Source organism: Neovison vison, chromosome X, assembly GCF_020171115.1.
Source record: "Neovison vison isolate M4711 chromosome X, ASM_NN_V1, whole genome shotgun sequence".
In the NCBI taxonomy this organism is placed as follows: Eukaryota; Metazoa; Chordata; class Mammalia; order Carnivora; family Mustelidae; genus Neogale; species Neogale vison.
The window spans coordinates 119751922-119770520 of NC_058105.1; the positions used below are offsets into that span (position 1 = coordinate 119751922).

Below are 18599 nucleotides of genomic sequence, written 5' to 3' on the forward strand. Positions count from 1 at the left end.
GGCGGGCTTAAGAGGAAGGGCGCGGCCGCGCGCAGGCGCGGGTGCCGCGGGGACTCTGAGGCGTGGGGGAGCGCGCGTCTTCCCGGGAGAAACAGAGACAGAAGACGCGAGGTTCCTGTAGGCGGCTGGTCTCCCAAAACTCTGCACAAACAAATGTCTCCTTCCCGAAAATTCCTACCCCTCCCTGAAAATAATTCTTCCCTTCTAGAGCTTCGCTATTGCCTTATCACTACCTGCCCCAACATCACAGTGGTCTGTCCTGTGGTCAGGAAGTTAAAAGTTACAATTCTCTGTCTCTCTCTCTTGTCCTCTCATCCACTCACGAGCCCTGGCCTCACGCGGTCACTCGCCTAGCTTCCCAGCCCGACTGGTCCAGGCTCCGCCTTCTGCGATTCCACCTATCAGCCCCTGAAACTCCAGAGTCCGCCAGTTTCCATTCACACCTACCGCCTCTATAGGGAAACTAACACCTGCGCTGCGAACGAGTAACCTCTGTTCCCAAGGAATGTGCAACCTAGAGGCAAAAAAGGACCAATACATAGACAAAATAATATAGTACAGACAACGTACTTTACTTAACAGTCCACTAGGGATTCAGGAAGAACTTTCTGATGCCTGAGTTTTGCAGGAAGGTAGCCGTTACTCAGGTGGAGAAGGGTGGGATTCCCAGGTGGGAATGGTAAATCGTCATAAGCAAAGGCACTGAGAAGTGGAATCGGCCAGAATTTTGGCAATCGAATTTAAGGGGAAGTTCCAGAGTATCAAGGATCACAGCAATAGAGACGGGCGAGGCCTGGGTTGTGTAATACGAGCCTGGTAAACCATGCCAAGAGGCTCTAATTATGTTCTGAGGCAACAGGAAACCATCAAAAAGCTTTTAAGCTGAGGTTTGTTATCATATTCGTGTTTAAGGTAAATTACTCCAGTTTGCAATATAAAGGACGAAACTTGAGTATCATTGTCTAGATGAGCACTTCAACTGGAGCAGTGAGAGTAGGACTGAGAAAGTAAAATCAGCCCTGCTACTAATCAGACTGTGAGTACACATACAAGGGCAGAGACAAGACCAGGAAAAAAAAAAGGAAAAAAGAAAAGCTAAGCTTCTCTAAAGGACATGCTGCAGCTGCAAAATGATGAACAATCGCCATCTTTTGGGGAAGACTGGATGACTTCCCTGGCCTAGCTTTGTTCCTCTTTCCTCCAAATCAAAATCACTGAGCTACCCAACTACTAAACTGGCCCTGCTTCTCCTAGTCCATCCTGGGAATCATTCAGCAAACACCCCAAACTGCATAAAGCCTTGCCCTATTCCCGCTTGCAGAGACACTTGGAATAACACATCTCCCAGTTGACCTTGTCCAGCTCAGTGCATCAGTAATTAGTGTCATAAGCTTTGGAGTTGGACAGATGGGGAAACTCAAGCTGTGGCTCTCTGATCTTGAGTAAAGTCCTTAGTGTCTAGTCCTGTTTTCTCATCTGTAGAAATCAAGGTAGAGATAATAGTTCCCAAGTGCACGCTATATGTTGGCAAAGTGCCTGACAATAGTGTTTCTGAATGTTAGCTGTTGTATCATCGTTGATGTGAAAACTCCCCTACCTCCTCAAGAGTGGGTTGGTACTTGACCTGCACGTATGCTCTTAGCACAAGTATTTTACCTTTGTAACACCTATTACGCTATATTATACTTCATTGTCTTCACAAAGCTGCTGCTTACAATAAACTTCAAATTACTTGAAGGTGGAGACTTAATTACAGCCCCTGACTAGAGAGAATGCCCTGAGTGGCCAAAAGTGTAGCTGTACAAATCACCAATTTTGCTGGTACCTGTGACCAGGAAAATCGCTGAGAAGCATTGAGAATGGCTACTATTGTGAAAGTGTCACTGTTTGGGTTGCTGTAACATTTCTCATGAGTTAGACCAGACTTTCCTGTCAGAACAATAAATAAGAATGTCTTCTAGGAGGGACGCCTGGGTCACTCGGCTGAGTGTCCGATTCTTGATTTTGCTCTGCACTCACTGAGGAGCCTGCTTGGGATTTTCTCCCTCTGTCCCTCCCCACTGCTTACACATGAACTTTGTCTCTCCAAAATAAGTAAGTAAATCTTAAAAAAAAAAAAAAAAAAAAAAAAGCCTTCTAGGAAGATGTTCCTAATTTAAAAAGGGTAAAGATTTAGATTTTATTTTATTATGATGTACAAATGGAAGTAAATCTCCTTTTATAGGCATTAGACATTTATCCTCTACAATTAACCACTGAATTCATTTTCCTGAACAAGCTTGAATTGCTCAAATTAACTTCGTAAGTTATTCTAAAAGCCAATTTCATCTCAAATTACAGCTACCCTCATTTGAATTCAATAAATCATTAGATGAAAATAAAGTATGTAAAAAATCTAATGCAAAGATACATTGTACGATGATATCCTAATAAATAGAACAAAGTAATCTTTATTCTGCAACATAACATTTTTCTTGGTTCCTGACATATATACATCATCTACTTACTCTCAGGTTAAGTACATTTTAGTTTATCCTTCCTCTATGAGAAAATGCCTAAATTTTAATTTTATGTCATCAGCAGAAACAAGAAAATAAAATGACCAAAGAATGATCCATGAATGTATCCTACATTTATTGCAAGCATAACGGGAAAGGAAGAAAAAAAAAAAGTCTATTCTCTAAAAGCCAAACTAGGACTCTTTGAGTTAATTTGGATTTTTTCTTGCTCTAGTAGGACTATGGTAATAGATTCATTGAGTGGTCAGTGCAGAAATTCTCAGGAAAGAACCTTTCATTTCTTACCTACCATTAATTTCAGAATTAGTCAGCAGATTTATTCCGGGACATACAGTGGGGCCTCAAATCCTCTCCCACCGTCATTGCTATACCAAGGGCTTGATATATTTTCCAGATTACAATTAGCTAAGATAGCAAGATAAAATACTTAATGTATATTCATATGAAAAGTACATTCAAATCTATATTTACACAACTGATTAAAAGAAGAAAGAACTGGGGTGCCTGGGTGGCTCGGTCCATTGGGTGTCTGCCTTCAGCTCAGTTCATGATCCTGAGTTCCTGGGATGGAGCCCCATATCAGGTTCCCTGTTCAGCGGGTAGTCTGCTTCTCCTTCTCCTTCTGTCCCCCCCAATTCTTGCTCTCTCTCAAATAAATAAAATCTTTAAAAAAAAAAAAAAAGAGGAAAGAACTATGCAGTGATCGTGTTTATTACTTGATTCTTCCGTCCAGTGATAAGCACTTAGCAACACAACGCGCGGTGGCTTGAGAAGGAATGCTAGCAGAGTTGCTATCCCCACCTAGAACCCAAACCAAAGTACCATTTCGGAAGAGTGGTTGAACTAAAAAAGCAGGAACCAGAATGTACATAGGGATGACAAGTGTCTTAGTCTGTTTGGGCTGCCATAACAATGAACCATAGACTGGGAAGCTTAAAAACAACAACAATTTATTTCTCACAGATCTGGAGTCTGGAAGTCCAAGATCAAGGCGTCAGCAGATTCGGTATCTGGTGAGAACTTCCTTACTGGCTTCCTTACTGGCCATCTTCTTGCTGTGTTCTCACATGGCAGAAGAAGTGAGAGAGCTCTCTGGGGTCTCTTTTATTAGGGCATCAGCCCTAATAACCCAATCATGAGGCATCACCCCTATGACCTAATCATCTCCCAAAGGCCCCACCTCCTAATAACATCACACTGGGGATTAGATTTCAACATACAAATGGGGGGGGGGATAAACATTCAGTTTCGAATAAGACGCATTACTATTTACATGTAAAGTAGCCAGTATTACTTAGATGTACTCATTACATGGTTAAAATTAGAGCCTATTCGATTAAATAAACTATCTCCATTTTTGATCAGTAACATTTTATGGGAAAGAATTTACCCAATAAAGTTGAGTTAAAAAGACAATAAAACATTAAGTAGAACAGGTATCAAGTAAATAATGTTGGTTCTTCTAGTGACACAGAAAAATACCTAAAGTGATTATAATAGTGCAATTTTGCTAATAATGCACCAAAAGAAATGCGTCCCCCAGGGAGCAAAGGAAAGTCATCTTCCCCAGTTTTTTTGACGTGGATGCCTGCTTTTAGAATAGCCAACCTTACCCTAATCCATGCAGCTCTGGAAAGGAGAAAAGGACCGGTGGCTTGCCGTGTTGGTGATGTCTTCAGATTGTGCACCAATCTGACAGAAAAAGGTGAGCGGAGAAGGGGGTGGTTTTTATTTTCCTGCTTTTCTAAAAATCTCTTGGGAGTTTTCCAGTCACTTTCTGATCTACACGGTAAAAGGATGTCTCACTAATATAACAGAAATTATACATGTTTTTTTAAAAATAGGAAGAAACAGTCATTCAACAAATATTAATATTGTAAAGAAAGGGTTTTATTATAATATTTAATGAGGATGAGCAGCAATGGTAATACAAAATTCTTTCTCAAGCCCGCTGACAGACCTCAAGCCCATTTTCCCCTTTCAAGTTTAGGAAGGTACAAGTGAAGCACTTTTGGAGGCGTAGAAGACAAAAAGTTTCTTGTTAGGGTGTCTCAGTAGCCCCAGAATCTATAGCACCCCTCTGTGCTATGACTAAGGTCATATGACTAAGGCAGGGGGTGGAAAGCACACCTCCCCAAGGCAATTTCCATAACCTCTCTGGAGAAGGTGACCAAGAATTTATCATGCAAACCAGGACACGGCTGAGTGAGAGACTGCTGCTAATAATCACACCAGAACCCAAGGTGCAAGTGAATCACAAGTGGCAAACCGGGACACACCCAATAAATACACCTTTGTAGCTCTAAGATTTAAGGACAAATCAGGCCTTGGTACATGGGCTCTTACTCCGATCTGGAAGACTCACTGCAAGAGAATTTTGCACAAGGAACTTGTGAGAGGCCTAGGAGGGAAGCCCATGTGCACTGGAAAATGTGTTTCTTTTGTGTTTACCCTCTTAAAATAACTATGGTTTGAGCAGATCAATTACATACACTTAACATAAACCTCCTCCCCATTTATCTTAAGAATTTTATTCATTTTCTTCCCAGAGAAGATGTGTACTCTAGAAGCAAATGCCTTTACCAACCTCCCTTTTTAAAGAACAGCTATCCCCCCAAACTTACACAGGTAGCTCCAACCTTTTTTTTTTTTTTTTTTCCTACTGAAGGTATTATTTATTTTTAATCGTGGTAGAACATACATAAAATTAACCAGCTTAACCTTTTCCAGTGTACAGTTCAGTAGTGTTAAGTCTACTTATCCAACCTTACCTTGCAGATCAGATGATTAGCATAGTAATGAAAGAAATACCACTAGTAAATGCAATATGAGTTTGAACACAGGCTTATAGGCAATTAGAAACATTCCAAGATATTTATAAGCAAAGGCAACAATGGCATGGCTTCTTCAGAATATGCAGAATTCTCTAGACTTTAGCCTGTTAAGTTTCTCTTCTTTTACTATAGCAAAATCTTCTAAACCACTGTGTAAATTGGAAACATGAGGCATAGAACCTCAACTAATAAAGTTCAGACAGTTTTCAAGGGAAATCAAGATAGTTCTATCATTGTGGAAAAGATTATATTTTATGAAACCACGTACAGACAATGCAAAATAACACTATAGACTATATTACTATATTACTAGTCTTTTGAAAAAGATTTCTGTAAATATTCATGAAAGAATTTTAAATTCTAGGCACTTCAAGCATTTTCTTTTAAAATGTTCTGCATATGCTTTCTATGTGATCAAGTTTTGAACTAATATATCTAATCTTCAGAAGTACAAAAGGATTCCCAGTTAGAAGTAAATTCTTATCTTCTTTGAACTACAAAATACTTTTTGTATATCATAAATTGATACTAAGTAAGCATATCATGTACTAGGAACGGCAACTAAAGATCAGAGCAAATATACTCATTGCGAAGGCCTCAGAAAAGAGTATACATTCATGTTTTGACATAAAAATACCGAAAACAATGGCCAGCGTTCAGCAAGCCAGGAAGTACCAGTTTGGGCCCTCGGGCTGTTTCTCAAAGGCCTGCTTTCTGGATGGTCAGTGTCTGCCTTTCTAGTTGTTACATATTTTGGTTACCATCCCTGCTTATAACTCTACAGAACTACTAACTAATAAACATAAAGAGGCAGCACAGAAATATCAGATGTAAAAAGACATTACAATTACCCAACAGGTTACTGTAGGAGAAACTCCTGTCTCTTGCTGCTAGTTCAGTGTTAAATGTCATTTTCAATCAAATGAAGAACTCATTTACCAAAGAGCTTTCCTCCAAGACTGATGGAGCACTGCCACACCAAGAAATGCACATCTATAATTATTATTAAACGCAGGTGTTTAGAATAGTCCAGTTAGCAATATTTAAAAAGCTAGTATTTATTCAAGCAAAGCGCTGCCTAGAGATGAACTCCTCAGGGGATCACTTGGCTAGTTGACGGCTGGGGTTTCGCTTGTATATTCAGTACATAATCATGACGGAAGGAAGAGCGGACAGTGCGATTCATTAGGGGCTGAAGGGGGCGGAAATTGTCCACCATTCTTTTCTCTTTCTCCCCCTCTGAAGTGAAAAGCAGGGTCCGAAACTGCTCAAGCTAGAAATAGAAGTACGAAGCATAAATAATTTCAATAGAGTAACAGATGCTCTTTCATTTCCACAATTCTGAAACATTGCTCCACAACTAGACACAGTACAACCTCTCTCTGTGTAGGAATGCCTTTCACTGCTGAACGGGGAATAAAAGGTGTGGGGAGGAGTGACAGGAGGTGATAAAGACAATGCGGTACTTGGAATCTGAAAACTGGGGGGGGGGGGCACCAAAGGCTCGGTCCCCCACATACTGGCTATTTGCCAAGAACAAGTTATTTCATCTTTGATTCTAGGAACCTCATCTTCATTTTTTTTAAGATTCTATTTATATATTTGACAGAGAGAGAGAGAGAGCACAAACACAAATAAGGGGGAGCAGCAGAGGGTGAGGGAGAAGCAGGCTCCCCACGAAGCAGGGAGCCTCATAGGGGACTCGACCCCAGGATCCTGGGATCATGACCTGAGCCAAAGGCAGACGTTTAACCGACTGAGCCACCCAGGTGCCCCTAGGAACCTCATCTTGAAATGGGCAAAATAACTAGCCTATAGGATAACATAGGGAAGGCCTGATGCATATATTAACAATACCGAAAATGTTTTCTCAGAATATAACTAAATAATTAACATAAACAATGTATTCTTCATTGCTCACCGTACCTGGGTATTGTGGGGAAGGCAGTGCATGGGATTACCTTTTTAACAGGCAGTGGGATGCCGCCTGCCATCATTGTCCAAAAGAATTTTCTATGATGGTAGCAATGTCCTCTGCGTGACTCATTATAGTAGCCACTAACTACATATGGATTCTGAGTGCTTGAAATGCGGCCAGTACTACTAAGGAACTGAATTTTTCTGTATTTATTTATTTTTAATATTTTAAAGTTTATTTTTTCTTTAGTAACCTCTACACCCATCATGGGGTTCAAACACACAACCCAAGATCAAGAGTTGCATGTTCTACTGACTGAGCCAGCAAGGCACCCTATAACTGAATTTTTTAAAATATTTTATTTATTTTATTTGACACAGAGAGATCACAAGCAGGCAGAAAGGCAGGCAGAGAGAGGAGAGTAAACAGGCTCCCCACGGATCAGAGAGCCCGATGCGGGGCTCGGTCCCAGGACCCTGAGACCATGACCTGAGCTGAAGGCAGAGGCTTAACCCACTGAACCACGCAGGCGCCCCTGTAACTGAATTTTTAATTTTTATTTTAATGTATTTATATTTAAATTTAAATGGCCACATGGGGCTAGTGGCTAATGGACGGGACAGTGCAGCTCAGTACAAAAGGAGCTGCCCCAAGTCAAGGCTTGTTCTCTAACATGGCAATAGCATCACTCGCCCCCTGGCTTTCAGAGCAACCATATTCGGGAACACTTGACTTCAAGCCAGCCATAAGTTATTGTGACAACACTTGTCCTCACTCAATCCCACACACTGCAGCTATGGAGAGGACAGCCTGGGGCACAGTACACAAGCGTGGGAAGATCTGTTTGGAACAAAGACTTCAGGTCAAGGAGAGCTGCTGAGGCAGGACTGTGACCAGAAGCAAGTGCCAAAGGGACGATACTTGCAAACTACGTATCTACCCTCGTAAATCAATAACATGTCCAGAAGTTAAGATTTATTTTTATTCAGCTAACTGCCAAAGATTAGAAATAGCTCAAGTGTCAATAATAAGTTACATTTGATCTATAAAATGGACTAGTATATAGCCATTAAAAACGATATCAAAGATAAAGCTTATTACCTATAAAATGTCCCACATATCACTGAATGAAGAGGAACAAAATGGGGCCACTGGGTGGCTCAGTTGTTAAGCGTCTGCCTTCAGCTCAGGTCATTAACCCAGGATCCTGGGATCAAGCCCCACACCGGGCTCCCTGCTTGGCAGGGAGCCTGCTTCTCTCTCTCCCATTCCCCCTGCTTGTGTTCCCTCTCTCGCTGTGTCTCTCTCTGTCAAATAAATAAATAAAATCTTTTAAAAAAAAAAAAAAGAGGAACAAAATGGTAGGTACACAATGATTCCATTTGGTTTGAGAAACTTATGTATATTTATACGGATAAAAGACCAAAGAATTTATATGTATCTGTAAAGATTAAAAACCAGAAGGATTTACCCAATGACTGACACTGATTATAGGTGACTGAATTGTAGATGACAACTAACATTTTTTTCCTGACTGAATTTTCTGTGTTGAGATTTCATTGGAAAACTACCCACATGGGCCACTAACCTTCTGATTTATTGATTTTACTGATTTATTTTTCAGTGTTATGTCAATTTTAAATATGAAGGATAGACACAGACTAAATGTATAGGTCAGCAAGACCAGGCTTATGGACAGTTAAGCTCTCTCTGTTTTGTCATTTGTTTTTGGTGGTTTTCATCACACACATTAAGAAAAAAAAATTACATGGTCTAACTTACTAGTTGCTTTCTTTAGGACTTCTTGGTTTCGGTATATAGTTAGAAAAGCTTCCTCCATTTGGAAGTATAAAAAGATTTCTCTGTGTTTATTCTCGCACTTTTATGGTGGTGTTTTTAACATTTAATATATCCGGAATATATTCCTGTGTGAGGTCTGAATGATGGATCTAACTTTTCTCCCCCCAATGTCTGCCCAGTTGTCGCCCAACAGCATTTACTGAAGAATCCCATCTTTCCCCCCCATTGAGATGAGATGCTATCTTGATCACAAACTAAATTCTCATATGTACTTGGCCGTATTCTGAACATTAACACTTTCTCTCCTCCAGTGGTCTCTTTACTTTTGTGCCAGTACCACACTATTTCATTATTGAGGCTTTATAATTTTGTGGATCTAATCATCTCTCATTTTTTCTTTCAGAATTTTCCCTGGCTATTTATGCTGTTTGTTTTGCTGTGTGATTTTCGAAATAGCACATCTATCTAAAAATCCCATTGGCACAGTAAATGGACCACATCAAATTTAGGGAGAATAAACAATTAATGGAGTGTAACAACTGAAAGAGAGTTGACATGAAAGGTGTTTTTATGCTGTCTTCTGATTCAATAGCGTAGTATGAATTTTATGAATCCTTTTGTGCCCTTCAGGGACGTTTTAAGCTTATATGTTAAATTTTCTTCTTGTGCTTACTCCAAAGCATTTTATATTTTTGTTTCCATTATAAATAGTTTTCATTCTATTATAACTTTATATCATTACACCCTTTAACTGATTATGATTTGTATATGTTAAATGTATTGAGTTTTATAAACTAATATTATACTCCACTAATTACTGAGTTACCTCATTTTTGAAGTAGTTTTTTATTATTTCTCTATTTGCTTTTTCCTTTTTTGGTCTGATTCTATTGGCTACTTCAGGAACGTAATATAAAATTGTATATTGTAATAATCTTTCTCTATTAGGCATACTATTTATTTTTGAACTGAGAGCAATCCCTTTTATCAAGTTAGGGAAATCTCCATTCGTTTCTATATTATTAAAATTTTTAAGAAACTAAGGGACCCCTGGGTGGCACAGAGGATTGAGTGTCCGATTCTTGGTTTTGGCTCAGGTCATGATCTTAGGGTCATGGGTTCAAGTGCAAACCTCGGTGAGGAGTCTGCTGAAATTCTTCTCACTCTCCCTCTGCCCCTCCCTGTGTGCTCTCTCTCTCTATCTCCCTCTCTCTCTAAAATAAATGAACCTGGGGCACCTGGGTGACTCGGTCAGTTAAGCCTCTGCCTTCAGCTGGGGTTGTGATCCCAGAGTTCTGGGATCAAGCCCCACATCGGGCTCTCTGCTGAGTGGGGAGCCTGTTTCTCCCTCTCCCTCTGCCTATGGCTCTGCCTACTCATGCTTGTGCACACGCTCTCTCTCTATCAAATAAATAAATAAAATTTTTAAAAAATAAAATTAAATAAACCTTAAAAAATTTTTAAAACTGAATACTGAATTTTGCTAATGCCTTTTAACAATATATAGAAATGGTTATATGATTATTCTGTATAGAATCACTGATATGATGGATTATATTAATATCATTCTTAATAATGAGCCATCCTTACTTTGCTGGAATATGTATTACTAAGTCAAAGTGTATTATTTCTTCTAATGTACTGCTAGCTTGTTTCTCATACATTATTTTTCCTTTCTTTAAAATATATTCTTCTGAGGGGCACCTGTGTGGCTCAGTCGGTTAAGCACAGACTCTTGGTTTCAGCTCAGGGTCATGAGATCTAGCCCCACGTCAGGCTCCACACTGGGAATGGAGCTTACTTAAGATTCTATCTCCCCTAGGGCACCTGGGTGGCTCAGTGGGTTAAAGCCTCTGCCTTTGGCTTAGATCATGATCCCAGGGTCCTGGGATCGAGTCCCACATTGGGCTCTCTGCTCAGAGTGGAGACTGCTTCCCTTCCTGCCTCTCTGCCTGCTTGTGATCTCTGTCTGTCAAATAAATAACTAAAATCTTAAAAAAAAAAAAAAGGATTCTCTCTCCCTCTCCCTCTGCCCCTCCTGCTCGTGATTTATTTCCTCTCTCTCCCTCTCTAAAATAAATAGATAAATCTTAAAAAACATAAAATATATTCTTCAATCTTTAGAATATCTTTATTTTTTGGTCCAATATTTGATAGACGCTGGTATCTGTTATCCAGGCTTCATATAAAAAAGACTTTACAGGGGCGCCTGGGTGGCTCAGTGGGTTAAGCCTCTGCCTTCGGCTCAGGTCATGATCTCAGGGTCCTGGGATCAAGCCCCACATCGGGCTCTCTGCTTAGCGGGGAGCCTGCTTCCCCCTCTCTCTCTGCCTGCCTCTCTGCCTACTTGTGATCTCTCTCTGTCTATCAAATAAATAATTAAAAATCTTAAAAAAAAAAAAGACTTTAGAAGCTTTTCCTCTTGTAAAAATGCTTTGTAATTAATAAAAAGCCCATAAAGCAAGCATTTACAAGTATTATTGTAGTTTAGTTAAATTGTGAATTAAACAGGATTTTGTACATTGACATAGTAGTCATCACTTAAACTTACTTTTTTTTTTTTTTAAGATTTTATTTACTTATTTGACAGAGAGAAATCACAAGTAGATGGAGAGGCAGGCAGAGAGAGAGAGGGAAGCAGGCTCCCTGCTGAGCAGAGAGCCCGATCCGGGACTCGATCCCAGGACCCTGAGATCATGACCTGAGCCGAAGGCAGCGGCTTAACCACTGAGCCACCCAGGCGCCCTTAAACTTACTTTTTAAAGAGAAAATAAGCTCAAAATAACTGACATAGAATTTCTGGACAAACATTGTTGGATTCTGTCTTAATCCTGAGGTTCCAAAGCAAAATTTCCTTAAGGATTTTAAAGGGTTTTGAGTACATCCATTTCCAGGCTTCATTCTTCCTTTTAAAAGGGTCTCGTGTATATAGAGATTTATTGTTGTATATAAAATACACAATGCACAAGACATCATTGTCAAATATGAAAGTAAAAAGCTTACGCTTCCTAAATTTTAACTCTTCTCTCTAGTTGAAGCATTCCCTAGTTTATATCCAAATTTTAAGACAAGATGTTAGCACATTTTAATAAAAATGTAAAGCCTTAGAAGATCTTAACAACTGATGCCAAAGTTGGAGCCCAGCCTTGCTTTAAAGGGGCAGGCTAGCGTGTCCTCAGAAAGAAATGTGGAAAGAACATACCTGATCGTGATCAACCTCTACGGGCTGCTTCTTAATGATCCAGGTGACGGACTCGGAGAGTGGGGGGGTAGTCAGGGACCCCGAGTAGGTCCAGTAATCTGGGCAGGCAGGCATCAGGCAGGAAGGATCAAATGACCCAAATTCCACAAGGGTGTCCTGGCCAAGAGAAGAGGTCACCAAGTCATCATTTCATGGTGAAAATCACTCAGGAATCAGAGGACGGGGTGATGAGTCTAGGGGAGTCTAGGGACCAGCAGCGGTCTGGAGGAATTCTGGGCACTTTAGGACAGAATCACGCCCCTGCCTTGTTCCCGTCATTAACTAGGTAGTTCTGCTCCTCCTCCCCGGGAACAGGACCGGGCGCGGCGCACTGCCTCCCTCCGTTCTGGTGACTTGACTGCAGTGCTGTCTCTCAACTCTTTGGGAGGCATCGGGCAGTGAGTGGCAGGTGCATGAACAAGGAGACTTCCCCTTTTCAAGAGAACCCGACAGAATTCTCCTTTCTAAAACGCAATGCAAATTTGGGGGAGTCAAGTTCCTGGACTAAAAGGGGAGACAGAGAGAGGGAAGGAAGAGGGAGATGGACAGGGAGGGAGAGGGAAGGAGGCAGTGGAGAGAGAGACTGAGGTGGGGATGAGCGGTGGGGAGGGACGGGGGGGGGGGAGAAAGAGAGAGAGAGAGAGAGAAGTGGACCTCCAGGTAACGGCCTGGAGGAACGGCCAGTTAGTCTGGGGCCTGGACAAAGGTGTCCATTCTGAAGGATGTGGCTAATTGTTCTGTACAGCCGGCCACGCCACGTTTCTGTCCAACTCTTCTCTCTGCTCCCCGCCTGCGGGACGGGAGGTTGAATCAGCAGGACTGCTCTGGCTGTGTCCACGGGGACTCAGAAGGAGCACAGGAGGGGACAGCACTGGGTTCCCGACTCCCTGAGGGCTAGGGCAGGGCAGCAAAACCAAAGCGGTGAGCAGGCACCCCCAGAATCCCTTCCGGCCCCTGCAAGGTGCCCCAGGGCCGGGCGCGTTCTCAACACACGCGTGTTAAGGGGCGAGTGCTCTTCCGGGGCAAGTCGCAAAGTGCCCTGTGAGTGTCTCCACTCGAGATTACACGGAACAGGCATTTCAAGTGACTTGGGAAAGATAGTATTACCTTATGCTTGATCGATGGCAAAGTATCCACCAATTTCTGCAGCTCTTTGTGATGTTTGCCTAGCTAAAGAAGCAGCAATGAGAAAATATTAAAAACAATGGATATCTGACTTTTGCCATGGTGACACGATATGAATGAAAATGAGCCACCTGCTGATTACATAAAAACAAACCAATCACACGACTTAAACTACACTTAAACTGGTAGTTTAGATCACTATAAAAGTCACTGAATTCAATTAGACACAGAACACGTGAGCAGGCTGTTTACTGACAGGGTCCTAGTGCCCGCGGGGTAAACGGGCTCCTGCTCCCTTTAAATATCAGTCCTCGTGTTGCAATTTGAATTAATGACAATGAAAAATTGTTCCACCAAGTAGCCACATTTCAAGAGCTCATTTGCCACATGTGGCTTGGGACCACTCTACTGGGCTGCATTTTTATACCATTTGAAATATATTCAGAGCAATCTTCTATTTGCCGTTCATTTTTTTCTTTCTTGTTTTCTTAAGTCGAAGTCTCGCTGACACGATGATACATTAGTTTCAGGTGTACCACATAGTGATTCCACAAGCCAACACTGTTTCTTTTTTTTTTTTTTTTTTTTTGTATTAATTATTTATTTATTTGACAGAGAGAAATCACAAGTAGATGGAGAGGCAGGCAGAGAGAGAGAGAGAGGGAAGCGGGCTCCCTGCTGAGCAGAGAGCCGGATGCGGGACTCGATCCCAGGACCCTGAGATCATGACCTGAGCCGAAGGCAGCGGCTTAACCCACTGAGCCACCCAGGCGCCCCACAACACTGTTTCTTTTTAATCCCAATACACTTAGATGTTAATATTACAATGTTGTATCTTTTCATCTTAGGATAAAACACGTCATTTAAAGTTGGTCGGACTTTCTTACCTTTAAAAATACTCCGATCACAGCCAAGCCATGTTCTTCCAGTGCTGCATCCTCAAAGTTTTCAAATCTGACTGCATTCCAATGCACCAAGTGCAGCTGAAACACCGTTAAAAGCTGGTTTGCCACATAACCAGCATAGGATTGCTCCAAAACAAACAGCCTTACTCAACACAATATTTTAACATGTCTCCTCACCCAAAGTAAAGCCGCTGAGAAAAGCATACAGCAGTCTGGTGCAAAATGAGATAGAAATGAATAGGAAAAACCGCATGCAGGAGCAACTACTATTACTTGTTTTAGGGACGCCTGGGTGGCTCAGCTGGTTAAGCATCTGCCTTCGGCTCAGGTCATGATCCCAGGGTCCTGGGATAGAGCCCCGTGTTGGGCTCCCTGCTCAGTGGGGAGCCTGCTTTTCCTTCTGCCTCTGCCTCCTGCCTGCTTGTGCTCTTGTTCTCTCTCAAAATAAATAAACAGTTCTTTAAAAATACTACTTTTTAAAAAAGATTTATTTATTTTGGGGGAGGGGCTGAGGGGGAGAGAGGCTTTCAAACAGACTCCACGCCTAGAGTAGAGCCTGATGCAAGGCTCGATCCCAGGACCCTGAGACCATGACCTGGGCTAAAATCAAGAGTCAGCCACTCCACTGACTGAGCCACCCAAGTGCCCTAATATTACCTGTGAATAGAGGGATTTATTTGGAGAAAAAGAAAAGAAATACAACAAGGTGAGTACATTTCAGTGAGGGAGCAATGAATGTCCATTCCCATACTGATTTGCATGAAACCATCATATCCAAAATCCATTTGCATCCTAAGGTGAGATTTTTATATTGAGAGGAATAGATTCTCTCCATGGGAATTAGACAGGAGTTGAAGTCAAATTTCTTTGAGGGATAATGACTTAAAAATGTGTTTCTTTTTAAGGTAACATCTAAAGCTAAATTAGGGGAAAATCTCTAAGAAATTCTACTTCCTTATGCCTTCCCTAGACTTCCCTACAAATTCTTTTTTTTTTTTTTTAAGATTTTATTTATTTGACAGGCAGAGATCACAAGTAGGGGGAGAGGCAGGCAGAGAGAGAAGGGGAAGCAGGCTCCCTGCTGAGCAGAGAGCCCGATGCGGGGCTCGATTCCAGGACCCTGGGATCATGACCTGAGCCGAAGGCAGCGGCTTTAACCCACTGAGCCACCCAGGCGCCCCGCTACAAATTATTTCTTGTCCACCGTTCACAAAAGCATCTTCACCCAGCCTCCCAAGTAGATCCTCAAGGTCACGTTTCGCTTGTTCCTCTCCTCTCCTGAAGTAGACCCTGCCTCCAAGTCCTGTTGCCTTTATTTCAGAAATGCCTGTTAAATCTCACTCTTTTCCTCTATTCCTATCACCACAGCCTTCATCGGGGCTCCCACCAATTCTCACTTGGGCCAATTGAACCTGGAGGCCCTGTACTGTGGCCTGGGCTATAACTTCAGGCTATAATTGGAGCCTATCTTCGAATTCCGGAAGGATTCTCTTTTAGGATCTGAAGGTTCATTTCTGCTCTATTATTTGGGATGAGATCATGTTTACACGTATAAACTGGGAGTAATCACATATGCTTGAGAGAGCGTGTTAGCATTTATAGGACCTCCCCCCGCCCCCCGATTCTTCCTGAGGCTGTCTTAGAAATAGAGCACTGTCCCGCCCCCCCCCCCCCACAGTTGTCACTGCCGCCAAGCTGCTCAACATACCTCTGCTGGGTAACATTTGCTGTCCACGGTGTGCTCGGAGCCCCAGGCATCGATGGCCCCCCAGTGAAAATGGAATTGCTTTAACCGGTAGTTGTGCTCCAGGGGTCCTCCCTCGATCACTGAAATGGCACATCAGACAATTCAAGGGACAGTTTTTCATACCACGGAAGAATGCGGGGAAAAGGCCAGAGCTGTGGATGGACCTTTTACATGAACTGTCGTTAAGTGGAGCCCACTCAAAAATTAGACACAAGTGCATAGAAACTTGACTCCCACGCAGTCAATTCAGGTATAAGGGTGTGACCTGTGCTCTGAAAGACACTGAGATTTAACAACACTCCAAGGCACCTACAATTATTAAAGGCCAATTTTCGACTTATTTTTATATTCTATATTTACTGTGCCCACTTTTTTTTTTATAGGAACATGAAATAAGTTTCAGGGTTTTATTGTCAAAGTCTTGTAAAACAATTTTAGAAACTGTACACTACCTTAGTTTTCACTGGCCAAACGTGAAGCTTGAAACTCCTGTGAGAAGTTTTCAGTTGCCTAACTATGTTGCATTTCACAAGGGATTACTATGTGCATTAGACTACTATTGCGGTAAAAGTAACACAAATGTTTTGGTTTTATACTTGAGGTCAAATAAAAAGTACATTCTGAAGTAGATCTGTCATATTTTAAAAGATGTGACGGTCCATTTAGAATGTACTACCCCCTTTGTCCAACACTGAGATGAAAACAAATTAATAAAAGAGTGGAAAACTGAAAATCAGGACAAGAGATCACTTTCTTTCACAGATGGACTCAGGAGAGGCAGATAGCTTTCTCTGACGTAGAGGTAGGAAAAATGACTTCAGGGAAAAAATTCCCAAACGCCTTAATGAAAAAGTATACGACTCTACTTCAAAATGTGCTACTTACTCACCACCAACGAGAGTTTCATTTGAGATCTTGTTTCTGTAATTAAAGCCTCGTCAGCCATCAGAAAGAGTGCGTGCACAGATAATCTTTCAAAGTTAAACAAAAGCCACAAAAATTTAGGCACAAGGCTTAAAGGACTATCAATTTCAAATGTTCATTTTCAGATGTAACTGTAAGAAGGCTAATTTGTCATGTCAGCAAACAAGACCACAAGTAGATTCATCACGTTGGAGGATTTTAATGACAATTAGGATATTCCTGCCACAATTAACATGCAATCAGAGCATTCCCTGTATGGCTCTTTTATTGCAATGAATCAAATTCTAGAAATACTATAAGTGCACGTACTTGATAAAGGAGAGCACACAATAGAAACAGTCCATGCCACTTTTCACATGCATGCCATTTTTCACGTTTGTTATGAAGCAGCAGCAGAAGACTCCGGCTGCTTGGTTACACAATCAGATCTCACCATGCGAAGAACAGGTCACTCCTGTATGGTTTTCCACAAGTTTTGGGCCGTAAATAACTAATGTCAATATCAGGAGCTATGGAACCATCTGTAACCCGGAGCTGTACCCATGTGGGTTTGAGAAGAACCAATAGAGCATTAAGCAGTCACACGAAGGCACCGCACTGCTGTGTGTAGGCGGGAGGCTCCCCATGGAGGTCACGTGCAGCCACTCACCTCCATGTCTTCTTCACGATGCTCATCTCCATTGACTTTGATTCTCTTAGTGAGTCACCAGTTCCCTTTCCCACACAACAGTCTTTTGTTTTAGAGAGTTGGTTCTCTTGGTTTCTCCTCTTGTTTCTCTTTCTCACTGACTTCCCCTTGCTCCTCTTCATTGTAATCCTGTGTAACTTTCCCATCTATGTCACTCTCTGATTGTCTTTCCCGATGATCCATTTCCCTATCTTTCCTTTTCTTCTTGCTTGTTGATTATTCTCTTTCATCTCTTTTTTCTTTTCTTTTATCTTTCTTCTCCTTTTTACGTCTCCTAGGGGATGGTGAGCGAGACAATTTTCTCTTTTTAGGAGATCTTGTGCCACTCCTACTTCATCCTTGTCCCTCTCTGCTTGTGCTTCTGGAATGTCTGTCTGTGCTATATAACTTTTTGGTGGTATTTTGGAACGTTCCTTTTCTTTATCTTCTTTCTTTTTAGCCCAGGTTTTTGATGGGCTCCTTGGCCTTCTACCTCTCTCTCTCTGGAATGAAATCTTCTCTGTCTTGGACTTTTGGATCACTGCCTACTCCTTGACCTAGAATGTGATCTTCTTCTCGAACTGCTTCTTGATTGCCTCTGCCTAGAAGATATGGGAGCCCTCCTCTTCTTAGAATATGATCTTGACCTTGAGTTACCCATGACTGCTTTTTAACTGTGCAATAAAATGCAAATTTCTCTTAGCATATTTATCCAATCCAGTTTCATAAAATGGAAATGTGGGGACAAAAGATGCTCTCTTTTTTTATGCACTGATACTTTTTTTTTCTTAAGTAAACTACACTCATCGTGGGGCTTGAACTCACAACCCTGAGATCAAGAGTCACTTGTTCTGCTGACTGAGCCAGCCAGGTGCCCCTTGTTTTTCCATTTCGGAAGGAAAATATTCAGATAAAATGA

The 18599-nt window shown here is 41.6% G+C and overlaps 1 protein-coding gene and 1 pseudogene across 1 annotated transcript in view; both read right to left on the reverse strand.

The window, feature by feature from the left end:
• Window positions 1–4387: 4387 nt before the first annotated feature.
• Window positions 4388–18599, reverse strand: part of LOC122896836 (carbonic anhydrase 5B, mitochondrial) — a 56140-nt gene continuing 41928 nt past the window's right edge. The window contains exons 4-8 of the mRNA XM_044234922.1: window positions 16051–16169; window positions 14325–14420; window positions 13420–13482; window positions 12274–12429; window positions 4388–6626 (exon numbers count right to left, since the gene is read on the reverse strand). Of these exons, the coding sequence (XP_044090857.1) occupies window positions 6447–6626; window positions 12274–12429; window positions 13420–13482; window positions 14325–14420; window positions 16051–16169 (614 nt within the window). The 3' untranslated portion in view covers window positions 4388–6446. The remainder of the gene's footprint in view (window positions 6627–12273; window positions 12430–13419; window positions 13483–14324; window positions 14421–16050; window positions 16170–18599) is intronic.
• Window positions 17025–18493, reverse strand: LOC122896837 (annotated as a pseudogene).